Below are 18,973 nucleotides of genomic sequence, written 5' to 3'. Positions count from 1 at the left end.
TTCTTATATCACAGTGCATAATACTAAACTAGTGACTTTGTTATTGTAACAAATTGTTTAAGCATGGCTTACTGCAGAAACCTGTATGTCAGAGCATGTGTTTATTTATTCAAAAGCGTCACATGATTTATTTGTGCAATAAACTACCTCAGTATAAAATGTGTGTCTCCTACTGAACAGTGCCACCTAGTGGGCACCAAGTGAAACATCCCTATGCCCTTGAACACGCCTGGACACTATGTGGCTACAATTCACTAAGTCCTTGTTTGTTAATTTACTTCATGCATGTAAAATATTTTTATACAGAATTCACTCAGATGTTCATACATGTGGTAATAGTTCGATAAGTTACCAAAAAACTACATGACAGTTCACTAAGATTTTTACCTCATGCAGTATTTAATGAATCGTTAGATATTTAATTCTGTATTTTCTGGATTGTTGCAGTGCAGTGAAAATGGATAAAATATGTAATACAGATATCATTTTTTTTTTTAAATACTGCCAAGTGCAAGTCCAAGGTGCATAATATTAACATAAAATTTGTATCAGCTCAAAATCATTAGCATATAGTAACCATTTTATTTACTACATAATATTATTGTGAAATAAGAAAATATATTGTTATTAACTTTCTTATTTTCCTGAATAGTTAAATTAGTTTTCACCTTTTCTCTGCTCAGTTTCCTCCCTTCTATAACTTTCCAAATGGCTATTAGTTACCGACAGCTCCAGGCTGGAGGTAAAATATTGAACATCTCGCTTGTTTTACCTCATGCTCTATTCTTTGTGAATTGACATTTATAAAGTATTTATCTCACATTCTGGTCATTTACTTTACGTGTCTGAAACTTCCATGTGATAATAGCCTTAGTCTGGTTTCACACTGCAAACTGGCGGTTGGATTGCGGCGCACCCGCCCCACTGACTCGCCAAACAAAAGGCCTTCAGGGAACACTGCGTTATTACACGGTGTTCCACCTGGCCACCAGCCAAGCAGGAAGTGATGCGCACTTGTAGTCAATTCCTGCTTCGGGTATGCAGAAGCGCATTGTAAAAATATTATTCTGGACATGCGCGCCGCAACAGCAACTTTAAAAAACACCTGTGGTGGCATAGACTAACATGACTTCAGGGCCGACACAGATCGCCACAGGTCCCACATGGTAATGTAGTTCTGTGCTACCGTTAAATAGGGCACTTTTGGCGCAGCGTACTGCTACGTTGGAAGTATGAACTTCCCCATAGGGTTTCATTAGGCTGCGATAGCAGTGCAGCAATTTGCAGCACTGCACCAGTGAAAGGGCCCTAAGTAAATTGGTAAATATTTGGTAAAATCAGCTGTCTTCTGCTTTACTACATGTGGTAAGGCTTTGTGAATTCAAGCCTATGAAGGCTTTTTTAGGTCTCCATTTTTAGCAGTTTACCATGTCATTAATACAGTTGACCTCTATTACACTCACTGTTTAAATACCTTTCATGCTTGCAACATGACCTGAACAAAGGGAAATCTGCATTTATAAACCTATGATGGTTGTCAGTGCTGTCTTGTGTCTAAAATGTTAATTTGTGCCTGTCATATGAATCCTGTCCAAATCACAGACTTGGAAAATGTATGTAAATCATGTAATCTGACTGTGCTTTGACTTGGCTGACTGCATGTTTATTCCATGTCAGGGACTTCAAAAGAAAATATTGCAGCCAAAGGAACATTATAGCGGCCCGGCCAGTAGCTTTTTTAGAAGAGAAAAAGAAAATCTATAAGGGTTTCTTTCCTAAAATATTTTTTTTTTCATTTTTACTAGCATGATAAAGATATAAATTATGCTTTACCTGCTTTGTGTTTTCAAGCCTTGCCTACATATTTTGCATCGTTTGCTTTCATTCCTAAATATCTGACTGAACACTTTATATTTTTGCAGAATCGGGAGACTTTTCGATGGAACAGAGCCCATTGTGTTGGACAGTTTAAAGCAGCATTACTTTATTGACAGAGATGGCCAAATGTTTCGTTACATACTGAACTTTTTACGTACATCAAAACTCCTCATCTCCGATGATTTTAAAGTAAGAAAACCTCCTCCATCATGTCATTCCCACCAGTTTTTTTTATTATATCATTACATCCTGTACTTCTCTATCACGTCATTATGTCCTGTTCTTCTCTATCACATCAATACCTCCTGTACTTCTCTGTCATGTCACTACCTCCTGTTTGTTTAATAAACAGTATTGGTGACATTTTTCAATTTGGTATTGTCAACACATTTGAGTAACCTTTTAACTACTTTAGGACCGCAGTGATTGAAATCTACGCCCTGTTTTGGTGGTTATCTGGTTTCAATCCTGACCCTGCCGCTGCATGCATGCACAATTTTCGTTGCTCCCGCCGATCTCGCCGCTGAATCCCCGCCGTGTCCCATCGCAGCTCACTTGTTCTGCTTGTCTCGATGACGGCAGAGCCCTGTGAGCCGGTCAGGAGCCGATTTCATTGGCTTCTGGCCCTGTCTTTCAATGTAAGCAACTACCATTGGCTTACATTGAAAGAAAGGGTCAGGAGCCAATAAAAGAGGCTCCTGACCGGCTTACAGGAACTCTGCCGTCATAAAGACGGCAGAGTACGTGGCCCAGGTTCCCGACGTGCGGCGGTGACGACAATTGCGGCAGGTAGGTGCAGCGATTCGCCGTTATCCGTCGGGATTCCGGTGTTTCTGTACCAGCGATCTCTGTTCCTTAAAGCGGATCCGAGATGAAAAACGAACTAACAAGTAACTTGTCTATATATCTAATGTACAGTTTAGATGGTTTAAACAGCAAATCTGTCTGCATACTGATTTAATATGATTATTTCTGCCTGTGATACAATGACAGCAGCCATGTTGTTTGTAAACATTACACAGAGGCAGGCTTATCTGCACCATCAGCACTCAGACTGAAAAAAAAACGAATCCCCCCTCCTCCCTTCTCCCCTCTGCCTCTGAAATCTCTGCCTAGTAATACCTCCCCCTCCTACTGCCCAGACTGAGCTCCAATGAGCCCTTGCTACTGCCAAGGCTATCTGAAAACTGTGGGTGGGGCTTATTTAGTTTATAGGGAATTAGAGTATTAAAACAAAAACAAAAAAGTATTTGGCTTGAGGAATGCTTTATAAACTATAGAAAAGGAACACAATTACGCAATGAGTAAAAGTTCATCTCGGGACAGAGACCGCTGGTACTTAAGTGGTCAATGTGAACCTTAAAGAGGAACTTCAGCTTAAACAAACATATTGTCATTAAGTTACATTAGTTATGTTAATTAAAATATATAGGTAATATAATCTCTTACCTACCCTATTTTAAAAGAACAGGCAATCATTTGTGATTTCATGGGGACAGCCATGGTTTTTATGGGGGCAGCCATCTTTTTGGTTGAAAGGAGGTGACAGGGAGCATGAGACACAGTTCCAACTGTCTTGTGTCCTGATCACCCCTCCCAGTTGCTAGACAACGAGAACAACAACATCAGAAATCCCATCATGCATTGCACCGAATCAAGGGAAAAATGCCCGGGCAATTTTCTTTGATGGGGTGGAGCTTAGCTTCTGTGCAGCTAAAAATTAGGCTTAGGTTAGAAAAACAAAGTTCTGATGTTGTGAAACTGTTAAAGAAACACCAAGCCTTTTCAGTGCTGCTGAGAAGATGTTTAGTCTGACACTTTAACACAGAGTTCCCCAACCCTGTCCTCAAGGCCCACCAACAGTACATGTTTTGCAGAAAACCACAAACATTCACAGGTGAGGTAATTAGCATCTCAGCAGAGCTGATTAATTACCTCTCTGGATTTCTACAAAACATGCACTGTTGGTGGGCCTTGAGGACAGGGTTGGGGACCACTGCTTTAACAGATTCATAAAAAAAAGTTTCACTTACCTAGGGCTTCCACCAGCCCACTGCAGATGTACTGTGCGTGTGCTGGGAAAAATGATCTTCCGGTCCCCCGCACCTAGCCACTTTCCTTTGATCGCATTGCCATGGCCATCCTGTGCATGTGCAGGACAGCCCTGACAATGGAAGCGTGATCAAGGGACACATGCAGCCAGGGACACGCAGGTGCACGGGCCCCTGAAACTAGCTGGCTGCGAAAGACCGGAGGATAACTTTGTTCCGACGTGAGCACATGACGTCTGCAGGGGGCTTGTGGAAGCTCCAGGTAAGTGAAACTTATCTCCGTTAAGGTTCACTTTAATATCACAAAAAAAGAAAAGAAAACCTCTATCATGCCATTACCTCCTGATATTCTCTATCACGTCATTTCCTCCTGTTCTTCTCTATCACGTCATTACCTTTTGTTTATTTAATACACAGTATTGATGATATTTTTAAAGGGATAGGGAGCAGGTACAAAAAAACATAATTGGTACTTACCTGGGGCTTCCTCCAGCCCACTGTAGGCCGCGAGGTCCCCCTGCGTCCTCGTGGCTCATTTCCCGGCCCCGCTGGCGGCTACTTTGATTGGCGGCTTCCGTCTGAAGTTGCCACTACAAGTCCTGACGGCGCACGTTACGCGTCATCATGCCAGCCGGCGTGAGAGTCCTGTGCATGGTATTTTCAACACGTGTAACCTTTTAAGATCAACGAAGTTAATTTACGCATAATAACTAGAAGAATGGAGATTAGCTTTTGAGTCTTTAGAATCTTATGCACACAGTCCTACTCTAATCATGCACAAGCTTATTTTGTCCTTCTAAAAGAAGGTATACACTTGAGATGTATAGGGGGATCCAGAGTCGGTGATCAGCCTTTAAGAAAGTGCGGATACACCCCCACTTCCTCAGGTCAGTGCAAGTGTCTGGAGGTGTAGCATGCACAGATATCCCATACATGGTGATGTGTCGTTGAGGTAAGCTAGCCTTACCATTTTAAACTTTATAGATTTATTTTTAGCTTTTCCTTTCTCCCATTACTTGTACGATGTGGTAAAGGAACAATGTCTCCCTAATATTGATTATTTACCACATTATACATATTAGATATCAGAGATCCGATCTAATATCCCTCTTTCCACTTTAGTCCCACTCCCAGAGCTTTGCTCGCATAGTGCTTCGTCCCATGATATGACCCATGAAACAGCCTTTTCTGATCAATGTGTGATCACAACAACCAAGATGGCGTCCTTTCTTGATAGAGTTTCATTGGAATTTACAAAAAAATCTAACAACTTATGTCCTTAAAGCGGAACTGTAAATAGAAATAAAAACAAACTGTTTCACTTACGTGGTACTTCTGCAAGCCCCCAGCAGCCGTCCTGTCCCACGCCGGTCCTTCCGTTTTAAGTCCGCTATGTCCACAGTGGCGTATTGCAGTGTGACATATCGGCTATGCTGTAACACAGAACATCACACTGCAAAGCAATACCTATATGACGTTCTCAGTGTGTCCAGTGCACAACGGTCTGGCGGCATGTGGCATTCTATTGCATTGCATGCAATGCGTTACGGCAAAATGCGCGCGTTAACAGTGACAAGTGAACCATACTTACTTTTCATTGACAATGTTTCACTGTATGTGACGCAATGGTCGTACAACACCGCTTGCTCATTCCATTGCATAGTGTTCCTGCTTTTACAGGGAATACAACACCCATTGTGAACAAAGCCTCAGAAAAGTCTTCCATTGTATGGCCACTATGGATGTCTGATTCTAAAGTAAAAATTACAGGAAGTATCAGGTGTAAAATGTATAAAGCAGTATGGTTTTTTTCATTTCAGTCTTTAAAGTGAATCTGAGAGAAACAATTATGCTGTATTTGTACTTACCTGGGGCTTCCTCCTACCCCACGAGGTCCGTGGAGTCCCTCGCCGTCCTCCTCGGCGACTCCGTTCAGCCGCTTTCTCCCAATATATTTGGGCCAGCTCGCGCTCCAGCTGCCGGGAGCGGTCTGCGCCTGCGCAGTAGCGAGCATGATAGGGGCGCGCGTGCGGACGAGCTGTGCATGCGCTCAAGGGGCGCGATTTCCAGTCCAGATAGCAGCTGAACGGAGGGGCTCAGGAGGACGGCGAGGGACTCCATGGACCTCATGGGGCAGGAGGAAGCCCCAGGTAAGTATAAATACAGTATAATCGTTGATCTCAGGTTCACTTTAGATACTTCTGCAGCAGGGCATGTATTAAGGGTCCTCTTTACTGAGAACAGCTGTGGTAATTACCATTTCAGCTAAACAGGCTGAGATTAAGGATATCTTGTAAAACACAGCCTGTTGACCATGACAAAAATTGAGGAAACAAAAGCCATAAAGTACATACTATGTACTTTTGCCTAAAAAGATTGCAGATTTGTACTAGGCCAAGACTTGCCTCTTTCAGCAATCTGTGGAATTTTCTACCGTCACCAGTTTTTCTAAACCGTGAGTTAACAATGTGTTGTAGTAGCGGATATTATACTGTGTTATCAGTTGGCATATGCTACTTTTTTTTTTACTTAATAACTGAGCTGTTGATAGAACTGTATAACTAAAGTTTACTCAAGTCGCAGTGTTTTTCTTCTGTCTTCCAATGTATTGTTCTAGGATTACACTCTTCTGTATGAAGAAGCAAAGTACTTTCAGCTTCAACCAATGCTGCTGGAGTTGGAGAGGTGGAAGCAGGACAGGGAGGCCGGCCGTTTCTCCAGGCCCTGTGAGTGTCTGGTTGTCAGAGTAGCTCCAGATCTTGGGGAAAGGATTACTCTGAGTGGAGACAAATCTCTGATTGAGGAAGTTTTTCCAGAAATCGGTGACGTGATGTGTAACTCTGTCAATGCGGGCTGGAACCACGACTCCACACACGTTATTAGATTTCCACTCAATGGATACTGCCACCTCAATTCCGTTCAGGTAAGCAATTGTTACCATCTTACACTCGTGCACATTTTTATACATCTTTAACAATGGTTGTACATTATTGTAGTTTATTAGATAGGACAGCTGAGGCTTTTTACCCGAATCACTGTATAATAGACTGGTTGTGCTGATATAACAAACCCCCCAACACTAAACGACAGATGATGTCTTGTTCATTTTCAAGAAAAAGTATGTTCTCCCCACCTCCTCTGGTGTCTCCCATCAGGATCAAAGTGTTCTTGTACCTGCACATTTGATACATTATCTGGTCTATTTAAAATGACCAAATCCATTAGTGCATTCATTCCCTCTAGTTGGTTCACTTAACATTTGAGTCAAGTAACTGTCCTGTAGTGTTGTCTGTTATCTGACACTTTTACCAAGGTGAGTAGTTTCAATAACCTAATCAATGTCTGATCTGCAAGTAAAAGTGTGACCATAGTTATGGGTGACTTCAACTATCCAATCAGCTGTAGTAATTGCAGTTCTGCAGCAATATGGATATGTAGCAGACTATAGCACACCCCAATAAGCAATTGGCAACAGTCATTTCCACCATGAATCTTTACCCAAACGGACCCCACATCTTCACAATTTTTATCCAGTGCATCATTCATGGTAGCTGTAAAATAATTTTTAAGGAAGCAAACCCCAGCAGCCTTTCTGAATCACCTAGCAGGCTGCTAGCGGCTTTCCGGCTTACCCTGTGCACGGAAGCCAGAGTGTTAGCTGTCCCGCATCGGGTTACGTGACACGCCGACTTGCGTGCACGGATCCGGAAGCCGCTAGGAGCACGCTAGGTGGTGCAGAAAGGCTGCTAGACATCACTGGAGGCTCGGTAAGTATTTGAAAAGCCTCAAAATCTGCAAAAAACAAAGCCCCTGTGATCATGTTGATTAGTTGGGACTTCTGGTTAACGGGGACTTTGCTGTATCTGAAACAAAAATTTGAGGACCTTCCATCTCCTGCTGTCAGTTTGTTCCCCTACATGCCAAACTCAAGCACAGTGATGTGTACTGTTGCTTTGAGTATGGGAGGATAGATGAAGGCATGGTGCACAAAGGAGCATTTTGATGATGTAAGAAGGCAGAGTTCCCCAACCCTGTCCTCAAGGCCCACCAACAGTACATGTTTTGCAGTAAACCACAAACATGCACAGGTGGTGTAATTAGTGTCTCAGCAGAGCTGATTAACTATCTCTGTGGATTTCCACAAAACATGCACTGTTGCTGAGCCTTGAGGACAGGGTTGGGGAACACTGTAAGGAGGGGAACATTGCGCTCAGAAGTCGCTGTACATATAGGATTCTCGGCCGAGAAGCTTGTTTTGGCCGAGTATAGTGTAGCCTTTGTACATTGCAAAACTGGTCAGATATCAGCGTGTCAAGTAAAATGTGCAGCATTTTAATATTGTATGGAATTCTCAGTTAAAGGAATACTGAAGGGAGCTAAAAAGTTAGGATCCAGAGCATTCCCTCTCCATAGTTGAGTATCTATTTACCGCTTTTAGTGCCCTCTATCCACTGCTGGGCCCCAGTGAAGCTCTCCAACCAGCTTGGTAGAATTCTTCAGCACTTCTTGGGCAGCATTGGATTTATAAAATATTTATATACATGTATTTGCTGTTTATACAATGTGTATTTGTTCTATAAAACAATATTTTTTTTTCTTTTGTTTCATTTTGCTTTTTCCTCACTGCAGGTGCTGGAGAGGTTGCAGCAGCGAGGCTTTGAGATTGTGGGATCCTGTGGAGGAGGAGTTGATTCTTCTCAGTTTAGTGAATATGTACTGAGGCGAGAACTGAAAAGGACATCACGCGCACCTTCTGTCATTCGAATAAAGCAGGAGCCCTTGGACTGAGCAGAGACACTTTTTTTTGTAACACTTAATGGAACAATTTCTGTGCAGCTGGGACACGGATCCCAGAACCAACACTGAGAAAGAGGCATTTCAGTCACCTCAAAAGACATCAAAGGCTGTTATTTACACAGCAGCCTCAGGAACACACAGCAGGACGGCAACTACAGGATGTTAAAATGTAGAATAAAAAAAAAAAAAAACTTAGCCTGTAACATTACAAAAGGGTACTGTAATGATAACTATACACTATTCACAACTGATACTGTACACTAGATAATATACCATAAGAAGTTTTATGTTCATAGTTTTTATTCCATACATCACAGAGATTTAGCAGCTGAAAATACTCTTCAAAGATTTAGACGGTTCATGGCAGATAAGTAAAAACCACTACAGTAATTGTCTGTTGTATTTAGATGGGGCAGTAGCAGGGCAACATTACAGCCATGCTCATCAAGGGAAATGGTGGTGTCACCCACCGCAGCTAAAATCCTAATGACTGCCTTGGGCCACACCCCCCGATTAAACCTTGACTTAGTTTGTAAAAATGAGCCCCATTATTTACTGGCTTTAAAGTGAACCTGTGACAGTCAAACACATATCAACCTACAGTGCTGCATAAAGGAAGGTACTACAAGTCAGGAGTGGAGATATCTGTGCATGGACTCTCTGTGCCGGCCGAGCTGCAACACAGCACTAAAAAGCTTCTGCTGGTACAGGCGTTGGTGCCAGGTGGTTCTCTTGGTTGTTTGACTGAGCGCTAGGGATGATCAAACAGTTGCAAATACTTCCAAGTTTATGCAAATGTTATCATGCAAATACAGTATATGCAGTTTGAAAATGGACCAATCATTTTAAACCCAGGTTTAAAATAAGTCCATTTTGAAGCTGTGTATATTTGCATAAAAATTTGCATCAACTGGGAAGTATTTGCATATCATTGATCATCCCTTAGTACTAAGCACATGGATTTTTAAGACATGAGAGAATGGCGGCTACGTTCCCAAGTGAGGGAACACATGCTGAATCTGCAACCACGGACAGTAATAGTAAAAGCATGTCGTGGTATTTAATATGTCCCGATTTAACCCTTAGACTGTTGTGGACATCTGTAGGTGTTCTGTTCTATCCCATCCATACGCCATGGATGTGTAAAGACACTACTTCCGCCTACAGTGGACATCTTTAGGCATTTTTGTGTCCCCATGTTTCTTTGCCACGGAGGTTAAAGTCATTTATTACAACGTTTTGAGTCTGTGCCATCAGATGATGCAGAATCATGCAAATGTTACTGCAAATCTATGCAGCTTGAACATTGACCAATCAATGTTGGTCAATGATTTGATTAGCCTACTTTGCAATAGAGTTTAAGAAGAAGAAGCACAATTCTGGTTTATAATAATTAGCATAATCTCATGTATTTGCATCTCTATGACATTCCTGCTAATTTGGAATTTGGTACACGCAGATATGGGCAAGACATTTAATAAACACAATACAAACATATATGGCACTGGCACATAGCTTTTCTAAAAAAAAATAGCTGGCGGTCTAAGGGTTAATAAGGCATCTCTAAGTGTGAAAACAAGTAAGCCTGAAATCTATTAGAATTTGCCTACTAGATAAGAAAGGCTGCAGCCCTCACTTGGTACCTATTGTACCATAGTGGCGGCTGCTGGAAGGGTCAGTAACGTAACATTTGTGGAGTTGCAGTTATGCACAAGCATTCACAGAAAGAACACGCCAAGTACCAACCTGCAATGCCCCCTTACAGAGGAACCTTAACCCAGGATTGATCTTCATACCAATCAGTAGCCAATACCCCCTTTCCCCACTATAGTCTTTACCTTTTCTCTAATAGGTCATCAGGGGCATCTATGTGGCTGATATTGAGGTGAAACCCCTCCCACGGTGTGATGTCATGACAGTTTCCTTTCTGTGAACCTTTTTGCATTGTGGGAGAGAACAGCTGTTGTTGGCTAGCCTATCACATTGTTGGTGGGCGTGTTTATAGATAAGGGCAGTTTATACTGTCTATTTTTTTCATGTCTTCCAGAAGAAAAGATGCTGAACCGCAGGCTCATGGTGGATCAAACATCACAAACTAATTGCACTGCAAATATCAATCATTTCTTGATCAATCTTCTATTTTTTGACTTCTCACTTTCCAATGTCTTCATTTAGTTTTTTTTCCCCCTACTGCTATCTTTTAGTAAAATTCCTCTTTAACCACTTAGGACCACAAGTTTATACCCCCTTGTGACTAGGCCATTTTTTACAATTCAACACTTCGCAACTTGAGCAGTTTATTGCTTGACCATACTACTTAGCACCCAGATGACTTTTACCTCCTTTTCTTCCCACAAATAGAACATTCTTTTGGTGGTCTCTGATTGCTGCTGCTATTAGACTTTTTTTTTTATTAAAAAAGATCAATTTTGTCAAAAAACAACCAAACAAACCCCTTTTTCCTTTATTCCCTCCCCTTCCCCCTTAAATTGGCCATAGACTGCGATCCATACACTACAGTACCCATACATAGGCATCAGCCTATGTATGGGATTACACTGGGAGCCATTAGGTGGGTGGTACAGTTAAGTGTCAGGACTGTCCCCTGTACAGCTCTGTGCTAGATCGCACCGATGTACACTTATTTGCTTTTTTTTCCCACTACAGCCTGCCAGCTCTGATCACGGCTGGCAGGCTGATCAAGGAGCCCCACTCTGTTTACTAGCAGGGAGCGTGCTTGTGTTTCCTGCTAATCCTGGACTTTGACGCCAATCAGCGTTTGGCGTTCCTGGCAGCACCACCCTCCCACCAGCGTGAGGTAGTACTCACATTTTGATCACTGTGATTGGCTCTGCTGATCAGCACATAGAGCTCAGCTGTTTATAGACAGTCACGTTAGTCTCAGCTGGTATGCAGGATTGCAGCAGGACTAGGTGAAGCCAATGCAGTTAGATGTATGCCGTATCAGGATTTAGCATCCATAAACACACATTAGACTGAATTACATGCTGTCCAGGGGAGACTAATACATCCAGACTGTCCTGTGGTTGTTTAGAAGTTCTTGCTGTGAATGTGTGCTGCAATCACACAGGTGCTGATACTAACTTTTTAGCTTATGTCGCCATGGTCTTCTAATATGACCTGGGGAGGGTTGCAAAGTTCTTGGCTGTAAACACACTCTGAGCGCTTTTCTGACCATCAGTGCTTTCTGAGTGTTTTTTAAACTCTTTCATTGACTTGCATTAAAATTGCGGTAAAATCGCTGTCAAATGCGGGGGGGAGGGGGGGTGGATTGCTACAGCTGCTCAGAATCCCCCCTTAGACCAGGGCGGTGCAGTGTCTCGGGCTAGGCATAGATTGAGACACCAGAACATCTGTAGGCATCCTGCACCTCACAGCACTGCCCCTTTCTTTCCCTGCTACAGTTGACTTTGGATGGAGCAGCAGCATGTGTACAGAGGATGGAGCAGCAGCATGTGTACAGAGCATGGAGCAGCTCTGGGGAACTTAACAGACTCAGGTATGAGCACAGCCCTGTGCCCTGCTGTGTGAATGCTTCATTTTCACCTTCATTAGCAATGTCGGCTGTCCTCATTATCTGTATCCAAACTGCTCCTGATCGATCTCATTGACGATCGATAGCATATTGGACATTCAGGAAATAATCAGACAGGAAATTGCATTGTGTGTACCCAGCATGATATCCTACCATATTATTATACTGTATTGTGCGTGGCTGAGGGAGACCTTTCGGGAATCCCCAACCCCCACTGAAAATCCTCGGTTTGCAACTGGCTGTGATGATGATTTTCTGGGAAAAGAAAATAAATCATGATTACGGCAATTTTATTGCAAATCAATAGGAGCATCTTTTTTAAAAACGCTCAGAAAGCACTGATGGTCAGAAAAGCGCTCACAGTGTGTCTACAGCATTTTACCTAATAGAAGATTGTGAGTGCAAGCCAGGTTTTCAAGATTATGATTTCTGAACCGGAGCCATGATAATAGTGCTGTTGGCTTATATATGTTTGAATGCTCACAGGATCACTTCTCACACTACCAGGGAGAGTACTATACTGGACTTCAGGGAAACTAGCACAGACTGAAAACTGGCCACTGTGCTTTACAGAAACAGCTCAGTAAGACTAGGCTCACAGTGGGCGCTGTGTTGCACTCCCTGTAAAAGCAGAAACACAACGGAACAAGTAAGTCGTGTCGCAGGTTATAAGCCCATTGCTTTGCATACAGTCATTGAAAAGAATACATCACTGCTAACACGTGCATTAACAGACTGCATGCACAGCATTATAATACAGAGCGCCACTAAACCACATTGTACCAGCTGCACTGCCAACATCACATAGGTGTTGCATTGCAATGTGATGTTCCGTGTTACAGTGCAGCAGTGATGTTGCACCCCAACGCACCACTGTGATCGTAGCCTAAAAACGGGCGTACTTCATTCGGCAACCGGTGAGCTGGGCGCAGGGTGAGACGAATGACTGCTCACCCTGCTGCTGTTCAAATCCCCGGGGTAGTTAAATAATGTTCTCCCTCCAAGTTGTAGCAACTCGGAGGGAGGAGTTATTTGGGGTCTGGCGATCACCGAAACCCCGAATTACCCTTGTGCAGAGGGCACAGCATGGCACTAGTGCTATGACGGCGCCCAACTTTTGGTGCTCGGCACTGAGCACTGAAATGACCTGATTCGTAAAAACGGTACTGCTGTGTCTTCTAGGACAGTGTTTCTCAACATTTTATTGGTATGTACCCCTTTTAAAACCCAGTACTCACCAAGCACCCCCTAGCATAGTAAATATTATCACAAGTACCCCTTGACAAATACAAATGTATTCGAAGTACATGATAATTGGGGTCTAAACCACTTCCAAGCATTTACTATTGCTTTTAATTGGCTAAAACACAAATTTGGTGTTGTTTAAATAGGATTTATCATTTTCTAAAACTCTTAATTTGTTATATGTAGTTAAATATATGAAGCCTGAGTACCCCCTGGAACTATCAGAAGTACCCCATGGGGTATGGGTACCACACGTTGAGAATCTAGGTTCTAGAATGCTTGCTGCAGAAACCACGCATAAGGTGCACAGCGGCTTGTGTTTCAGCCTGAACTAGTTTTCCACATCTGTATTTTCGGTTTCTCCGAGCAGTGACGTGATTATTGCCAGGCGATGTACATCTGATCAATGTATTTATACTTTTTATATATGTTTTTTAATACCGCCCCACCTTGAATTGAGTTGGAACAACGTTATGATCTGTATCTGATCTTTGTGATGGGTTTGTGAAACCTCTTTTTCTAAAAGAAAAAAAAAAAGAAAAAGAAAAAAAGAATTGGGTTTTCAGTGATATTTCTCAGCTCTTTGGGCTGGACAGATGAAAAGGCCGGAATTCTGATTTTATTCTTATCCACCATAAACTGATGAAAAGCCTTTACTTCTGAGATGTTTGCACTTACATTTACATAAGTCCTAATGGGCCTTGTGTACATTAGACTGAAATAATTACTGTCTGTTTCACTGTAGCAGTTGTGCTCAGCCTGGGCCACATCTGGGTCTCGTCACCTGTTGCTTTATATTCCTACAGATTTACCAAACATCTGTATACATTCACCCCTACTGTATACACTTCTCAGAAGCATTAGGTTGTTCGGATAGTGCCTAATGGATGCAGTTCTGTGAAAGATTTGATACGATTGTCAATTTCAGCAGTTGCTACAGTCCTTCACTGCAGCTCTGCTCTCAGCCGTTGCCCAACGGTGCAGAGGCCAACCTCGCCAGGTTGCCCTCTACTGCGCCTGCACAGTACACATCACGTGCGAGTGATAGACAGCAGTACTCGTGCAGGCGCAGTAGTGGAAGTATTGACGGCGACCGGGAGCCAACGGCTGAGTGCAGAGCTGAAGCGAAGGACATTTCGCTGCTGGGGGCTAGAGGAAGCCCTGTGTAAGTAAATGTCATTTTTGGGGGCTGTCTCGATATTCCATTTAAAGGACAACTGAAGCAACAGGGCTATGGAGGCTGCCATATTTATTTCCTTTTAAGCAATGCCAGTTATCTGGCTGTCCTGCTGATCCTCTGTATCTCATACTTTTAGTGATAGACTCTGAACAAGCATGCAGCAGATCAGGTGTTTCTGACATTATTGTCAGATCTGACAAGTTTAGCCACAAACTTGTTTCTGGTTTTATTCAAACACTACTGCAGCCAAATAGATCAGCAGGGCTGCCAAGCAACTGGTATTGTTTAAAGGGAAATAAATATGACAGCCTCCATATCCCTCTCACTATAGCTGTCCTTTAAGCATGGCTACCCCCTGAGGGAAGAAGCTGTTCTTGTGCCTGGAAGTTTTTGTTGTAACTGACTGGTATCTTTCACCTGTAGACATAAGTTGGGAGATGGAGTGAGCAGGGTCAGAGGCTACATGTACACCAGCAGTGTCAAAGTGACCCGAGCACCATTTTCACCACCCAGGGCATCTCAATAGCACATTAAAAATACATGCTAACATTGTGGCTCATTATTAAAAAAAACCTTCCATTTTGCCTCTTCTTTTTACATTTAAAAGTTTAGCAGAGGCTTTTATTACTCTGCTTGAGCAAACAAAAGCTTTCATCATGTCACACATGCTTCTTCACACCTTCCCTTTGGATTATTTAAGGGCATCTAGAAGGGGAGGGGGAGAACATGGCAGCTATAGCTATTAGAAACCAGGAGAAACTGCAGGAATAAAAGAGGTGCTTGCTCTCTGCAAACTCTATTCTGCATAACATGCATCACTTAAGCTACGTACACACGTACGACAACGATCGTTCGTTGTAAACGACGAACAAACTTTTAATTGACGAAAGAACGACCTAAGTAAAGTTAGCTTTTAAGGGCGTGTAACGATCTGATCGTTAGAATCACGTAAAGCAACTATTGCACTTGCGCATAAAAATGAAAAGTTCCATGGAGAAATAGCGAAATGCGCATGTCAAGCCTAGTACGAACGACCGTTTTCCAACGATGTACTACTTTTGCAAACGATCGTCTTGGAAAAAATCCACCAAGCTAGATCGTTCATTTTTAACAGTCTTGCTCGTACGTCGTTAGACTTAATGGTCGTTGGCTGCTTTTTTTTTAAACGATCGTCGTTTGAAATGATCGGGGAACAATCGTTTCAAACGACTATAGTCGCATGTGTGTATGAACCTTAAGGCCTGTAACCCACTAGGTATTGCTGCAGCGCTTTAAAATTGCCACAGTGCTGTGTGGGATTCCTAGGGCAATTGCGATCGCAAACAATTCCCCAACAATTGGAGGCGCTGCATATTGACCTGTACAGCGCTTCTGATTTGCGATTCGCATAAAAAAAAAAAAAACTATTATACTTACCAGGCGTCCTCCTTCTGTCTGTAGCCCCGCCCCCCAAAGGAAGAGGTCATAGGTGTTTTTCTATGACCAGAGACACGCCTGTAACCTCTTCTTTTAGGGGGCAGGGCTACAAACGGAAGAAGGAAATACAGAGACCTGGTAGTATAATAACGTTTTATCAAAAAATACAGAGACCTGGTAGTATAATAAAGTTTTATGATAAGGTAATCGCTCCCCCACCCAAAGCCCTGCATAATAGCTTTGATAAGCAATTCATGCAGCGCTTCTATGCTTAACATTGAGGGCAAACGCGCTCAAAATGCTGCATGTCCTGCAACTGCGATTACCCCTAATCACAATCCCACTAATGGGTTCCCTTCACTCACTTTCATTGGCAAAGTGTTTTGGGGATTTAGTGGGGTCCTACCCTCGTGGGCCTAATAAAGTGGACCTGAACGCTTGCACAGGACAGAAGGAAAACGTAGAGAAATGCACCCTGTATGTATTTAGAGTGTAGCCTGTTTAATTCCCCCTCATCTGTGACTAATCACAAGTTGTAATTTGATCGCCCCCATGTCACATGACTGCCTATGGCAGATGAGCCCATTTGAAAGCACAGGCTGTAAGCAATATGTCTGCTTCCATGAATCAGGAAGTAGAAACTGCAGATTTATTTTAGGATTTGTATCAAATGTAACAGACACTTGAGGACCACAGTGGTAAACCCCCCTAAAGACCAGCCTGTTTTTTTCCTAATTGGCCACTGCAGCTTTAAGGCCAAGCTGCAGAGCCGCACAACACAGTACCCGAGTGATTCCTCCCCCCACCCCCTTTTCTCCCCACCAACAAAGCTCTCTGTTGGTGGGGTCTGATCGCGCCCCCCCCCCCCTGTGCCTTGTGTTTATTTCTTTATATAAATATTTATGTTCACTGTTTCCTAATCCTGTTTGTTTATGTTTAGAAATCCCCACCCTCCCCCCAGCTGGCCAATTACGCAACCGGATGTCATAGGCTTCTGCCTATGAGAGCCGATCGCTCTCTTTTCCCCCAGGGGGATAGCCGTGGCACACGGATGTCCCCAGTACAGCGCTGCTGCTGATCGTAGCACTGTACATGTAAATAGACTGTGATCACGCCATCTAACAGTCTCCCGAGCGGCAATAGGAGACTGAAGAGGAGGCGGAGCTCTGCCCCCCAGCCCCCCCCCCCCCCCCCCCCCGAGAAGGAGATGCCCGCGCAACCTCCTTCAGTAGCCTGCGCCAGGACCTGACGCCAAATGGCGTTAGGCGGTCCTGGGGCTGCCGCCGCGGGCCACGCCCATTGGCGTGGAGCAGTCAGAGTAGTTAAAGGGGTTCTGTGGGGGTTTGTTAAGGATAAAAACTGCCACTTACCTGGGGCTTCTATCAGCTCCCTGTAGCAGTAATGTCCCACGCCGTCCTCCTATCCGCCGTTCCCCGCCTAGAACGTCACGCCGTCCAACTGCGGCTGCGCGGCCATGTCATCAAAAGCTTACTGCGTAGGCGCAGTACAAGAAAACTTGGTACTGCGCAGTAAGCTTCCGATGACGCGAACGGCAGCATGCATTATTTGGCTATGACAGGCGAATGATGCCCGGTGCCAGCGGCGGGGAATGGCAGATCGGAGGAGGACACCGTTGGACATTACTGCTACAGGGAGCTGATAAAAGCCCCGGGTAAGTGACGGTTTTTATCCTTAGCAAACCTCCACAGAACCCCTTTAAGGGCCACAGCCTTACACCCACCTAGTGACCAGGCTATTTTTTACAATTCAGGGCTCTGCAGCTTTGATAGCTTGCTGCAGAGCCATACAACTGAGCACACAAATGAATCTCCCCCCCTTTTCTGCCCAACCACAGAGCTTTCTGTTGGTTGGCTCTGATTGCTGCTGCAGCTCTTTTTTTTTTTATTTAATTATGATTACATTTTGAATAAAAATGTATTTTTTCTTTTTTGTTCCCCCCTCCCCCCGCCAGCCAATCAGGGCAATCTCTTTTTTATAGGCATCAGAAGGGGTCACGATCGGAGCCTCTCTAGGGGACAGCCGAGTAACACAGCTGTTCCCAATACAGCACTGCAGTAGATCGCAGCGCTGTACAACAAAAATAGACAACGTCGAACAGTCTCCTAGCGGCAATTGCTAGTAGACAGATGACGGAGCAGAGCAAAACCCCGCCCCAGGACTTGACGCCTTTCAGTGTTAGGCGGTTCTGGGGCTGCCACCTTCCCGACGCCCATTGGTGTTAGTCGGTCAGGAAGAAGTTAAAGGTTATTATATTGTTGTGGATCTTTTAGAGCAGAGAGGAGTTCTGAGTTAAGATCCACTTTAAATAATGCCAGCACTGTGTGATAACATTCCTACACGAGAAAGCAGCCTATCAGTCTTTTAGAAGCAGTCTCTTGTTTGGTACAAGTTCTTTAGCGACACATTCCCAGAAAACCTGAGGGTTTGGTACAGGAATACTGGCGTCCTACATCAGGGCAGATTGAACAGGCCAAGGGCACATGAAAAAGTACAGTCATCTGGAGCTGACTTCCTATTTGTTTATAGCTTATTTTTTTACATTTTAAGTTCAAAGAGGTTGTGATGCCGTGATATAAAATATGCATCTATTTTAAATGAAACAACAATTTGCAAATATAATAAATTCCAAATCTATGCAAAATGCCTAAAGACGGGTTAGCATTCGGGATTATTTATCAACATCAGTACAAGAGGAAACTGGCGAAAAAGTAGAGCAGTGACCTAAAGCAGCCAAAGTCCAACTGAAACTAGGATTCTGATTGGTTGCTCTCGGCAACAGCACCAATGTGGCATTCGTTTCAGATCACTATTCCAGCAAATGTAGTAATA

The 18,973-nt window shown here is 43.5% G+C and overlaps 2 protein-coding genes across 4 annotated transcripts in view; one reads left to right on the top strand and one right to left on the bottom strand.

The window, feature by feature from the left end:
* KCTD1 (potassium channel tetramerization domain containing 1) overlaps nt 1–15,254 on the top strand; it is a 164,075-nt gene extending 148,821 nt beyond the window's left edge. For both annotated transcript variants that reach the window (XM_068237298.1, XM_068237296.1), the window contains exons 3-5: nt 1,923–2,067; nt 6,547–6,852; nt 8,559–15,254. In XM_068237298.1, the coding sequence (XP_068093399.1) occupies nt 1,923–2,067; nt 6,547–6,852; nt 8,559–8,717 (610 nt within the window). In that variant the 3' untranslated portion in view covers nt 8,718–15,254. The remainder of the gene's footprint in view (nt 1–1,922; nt 2,068–6,546; nt 6,853–8,558) is intronic.
* The window catches only part of TAF4B (TATA-box binding protein associated factor 4b), a 192,217-nt gene that overhangs the window by 31,940 nt on the left and 141,304 nt on the right, over nt 1–18,973 (bottom strand). The window lies entirely within an intron of this gene.

Source organism: Hyperolius riggenbachi, chromosome 5, assembly GCF_040937935.1.
Source record: "Hyperolius riggenbachi isolate aHypRig1 chromosome 5, aHypRig1.pri, whole genome shotgun sequence".
Classification (NCBI taxonomy): domain Eukaryota; kingdom Metazoa; phylum Chordata; class Amphibia; order Anura; family Hyperoliidae; genus Hyperolius; species Hyperolius riggenbachi.
Note: the sequence above shows the minus strand (reverse complement) of the source record. Positions and strands in the feature narration are given on the sequence as shown.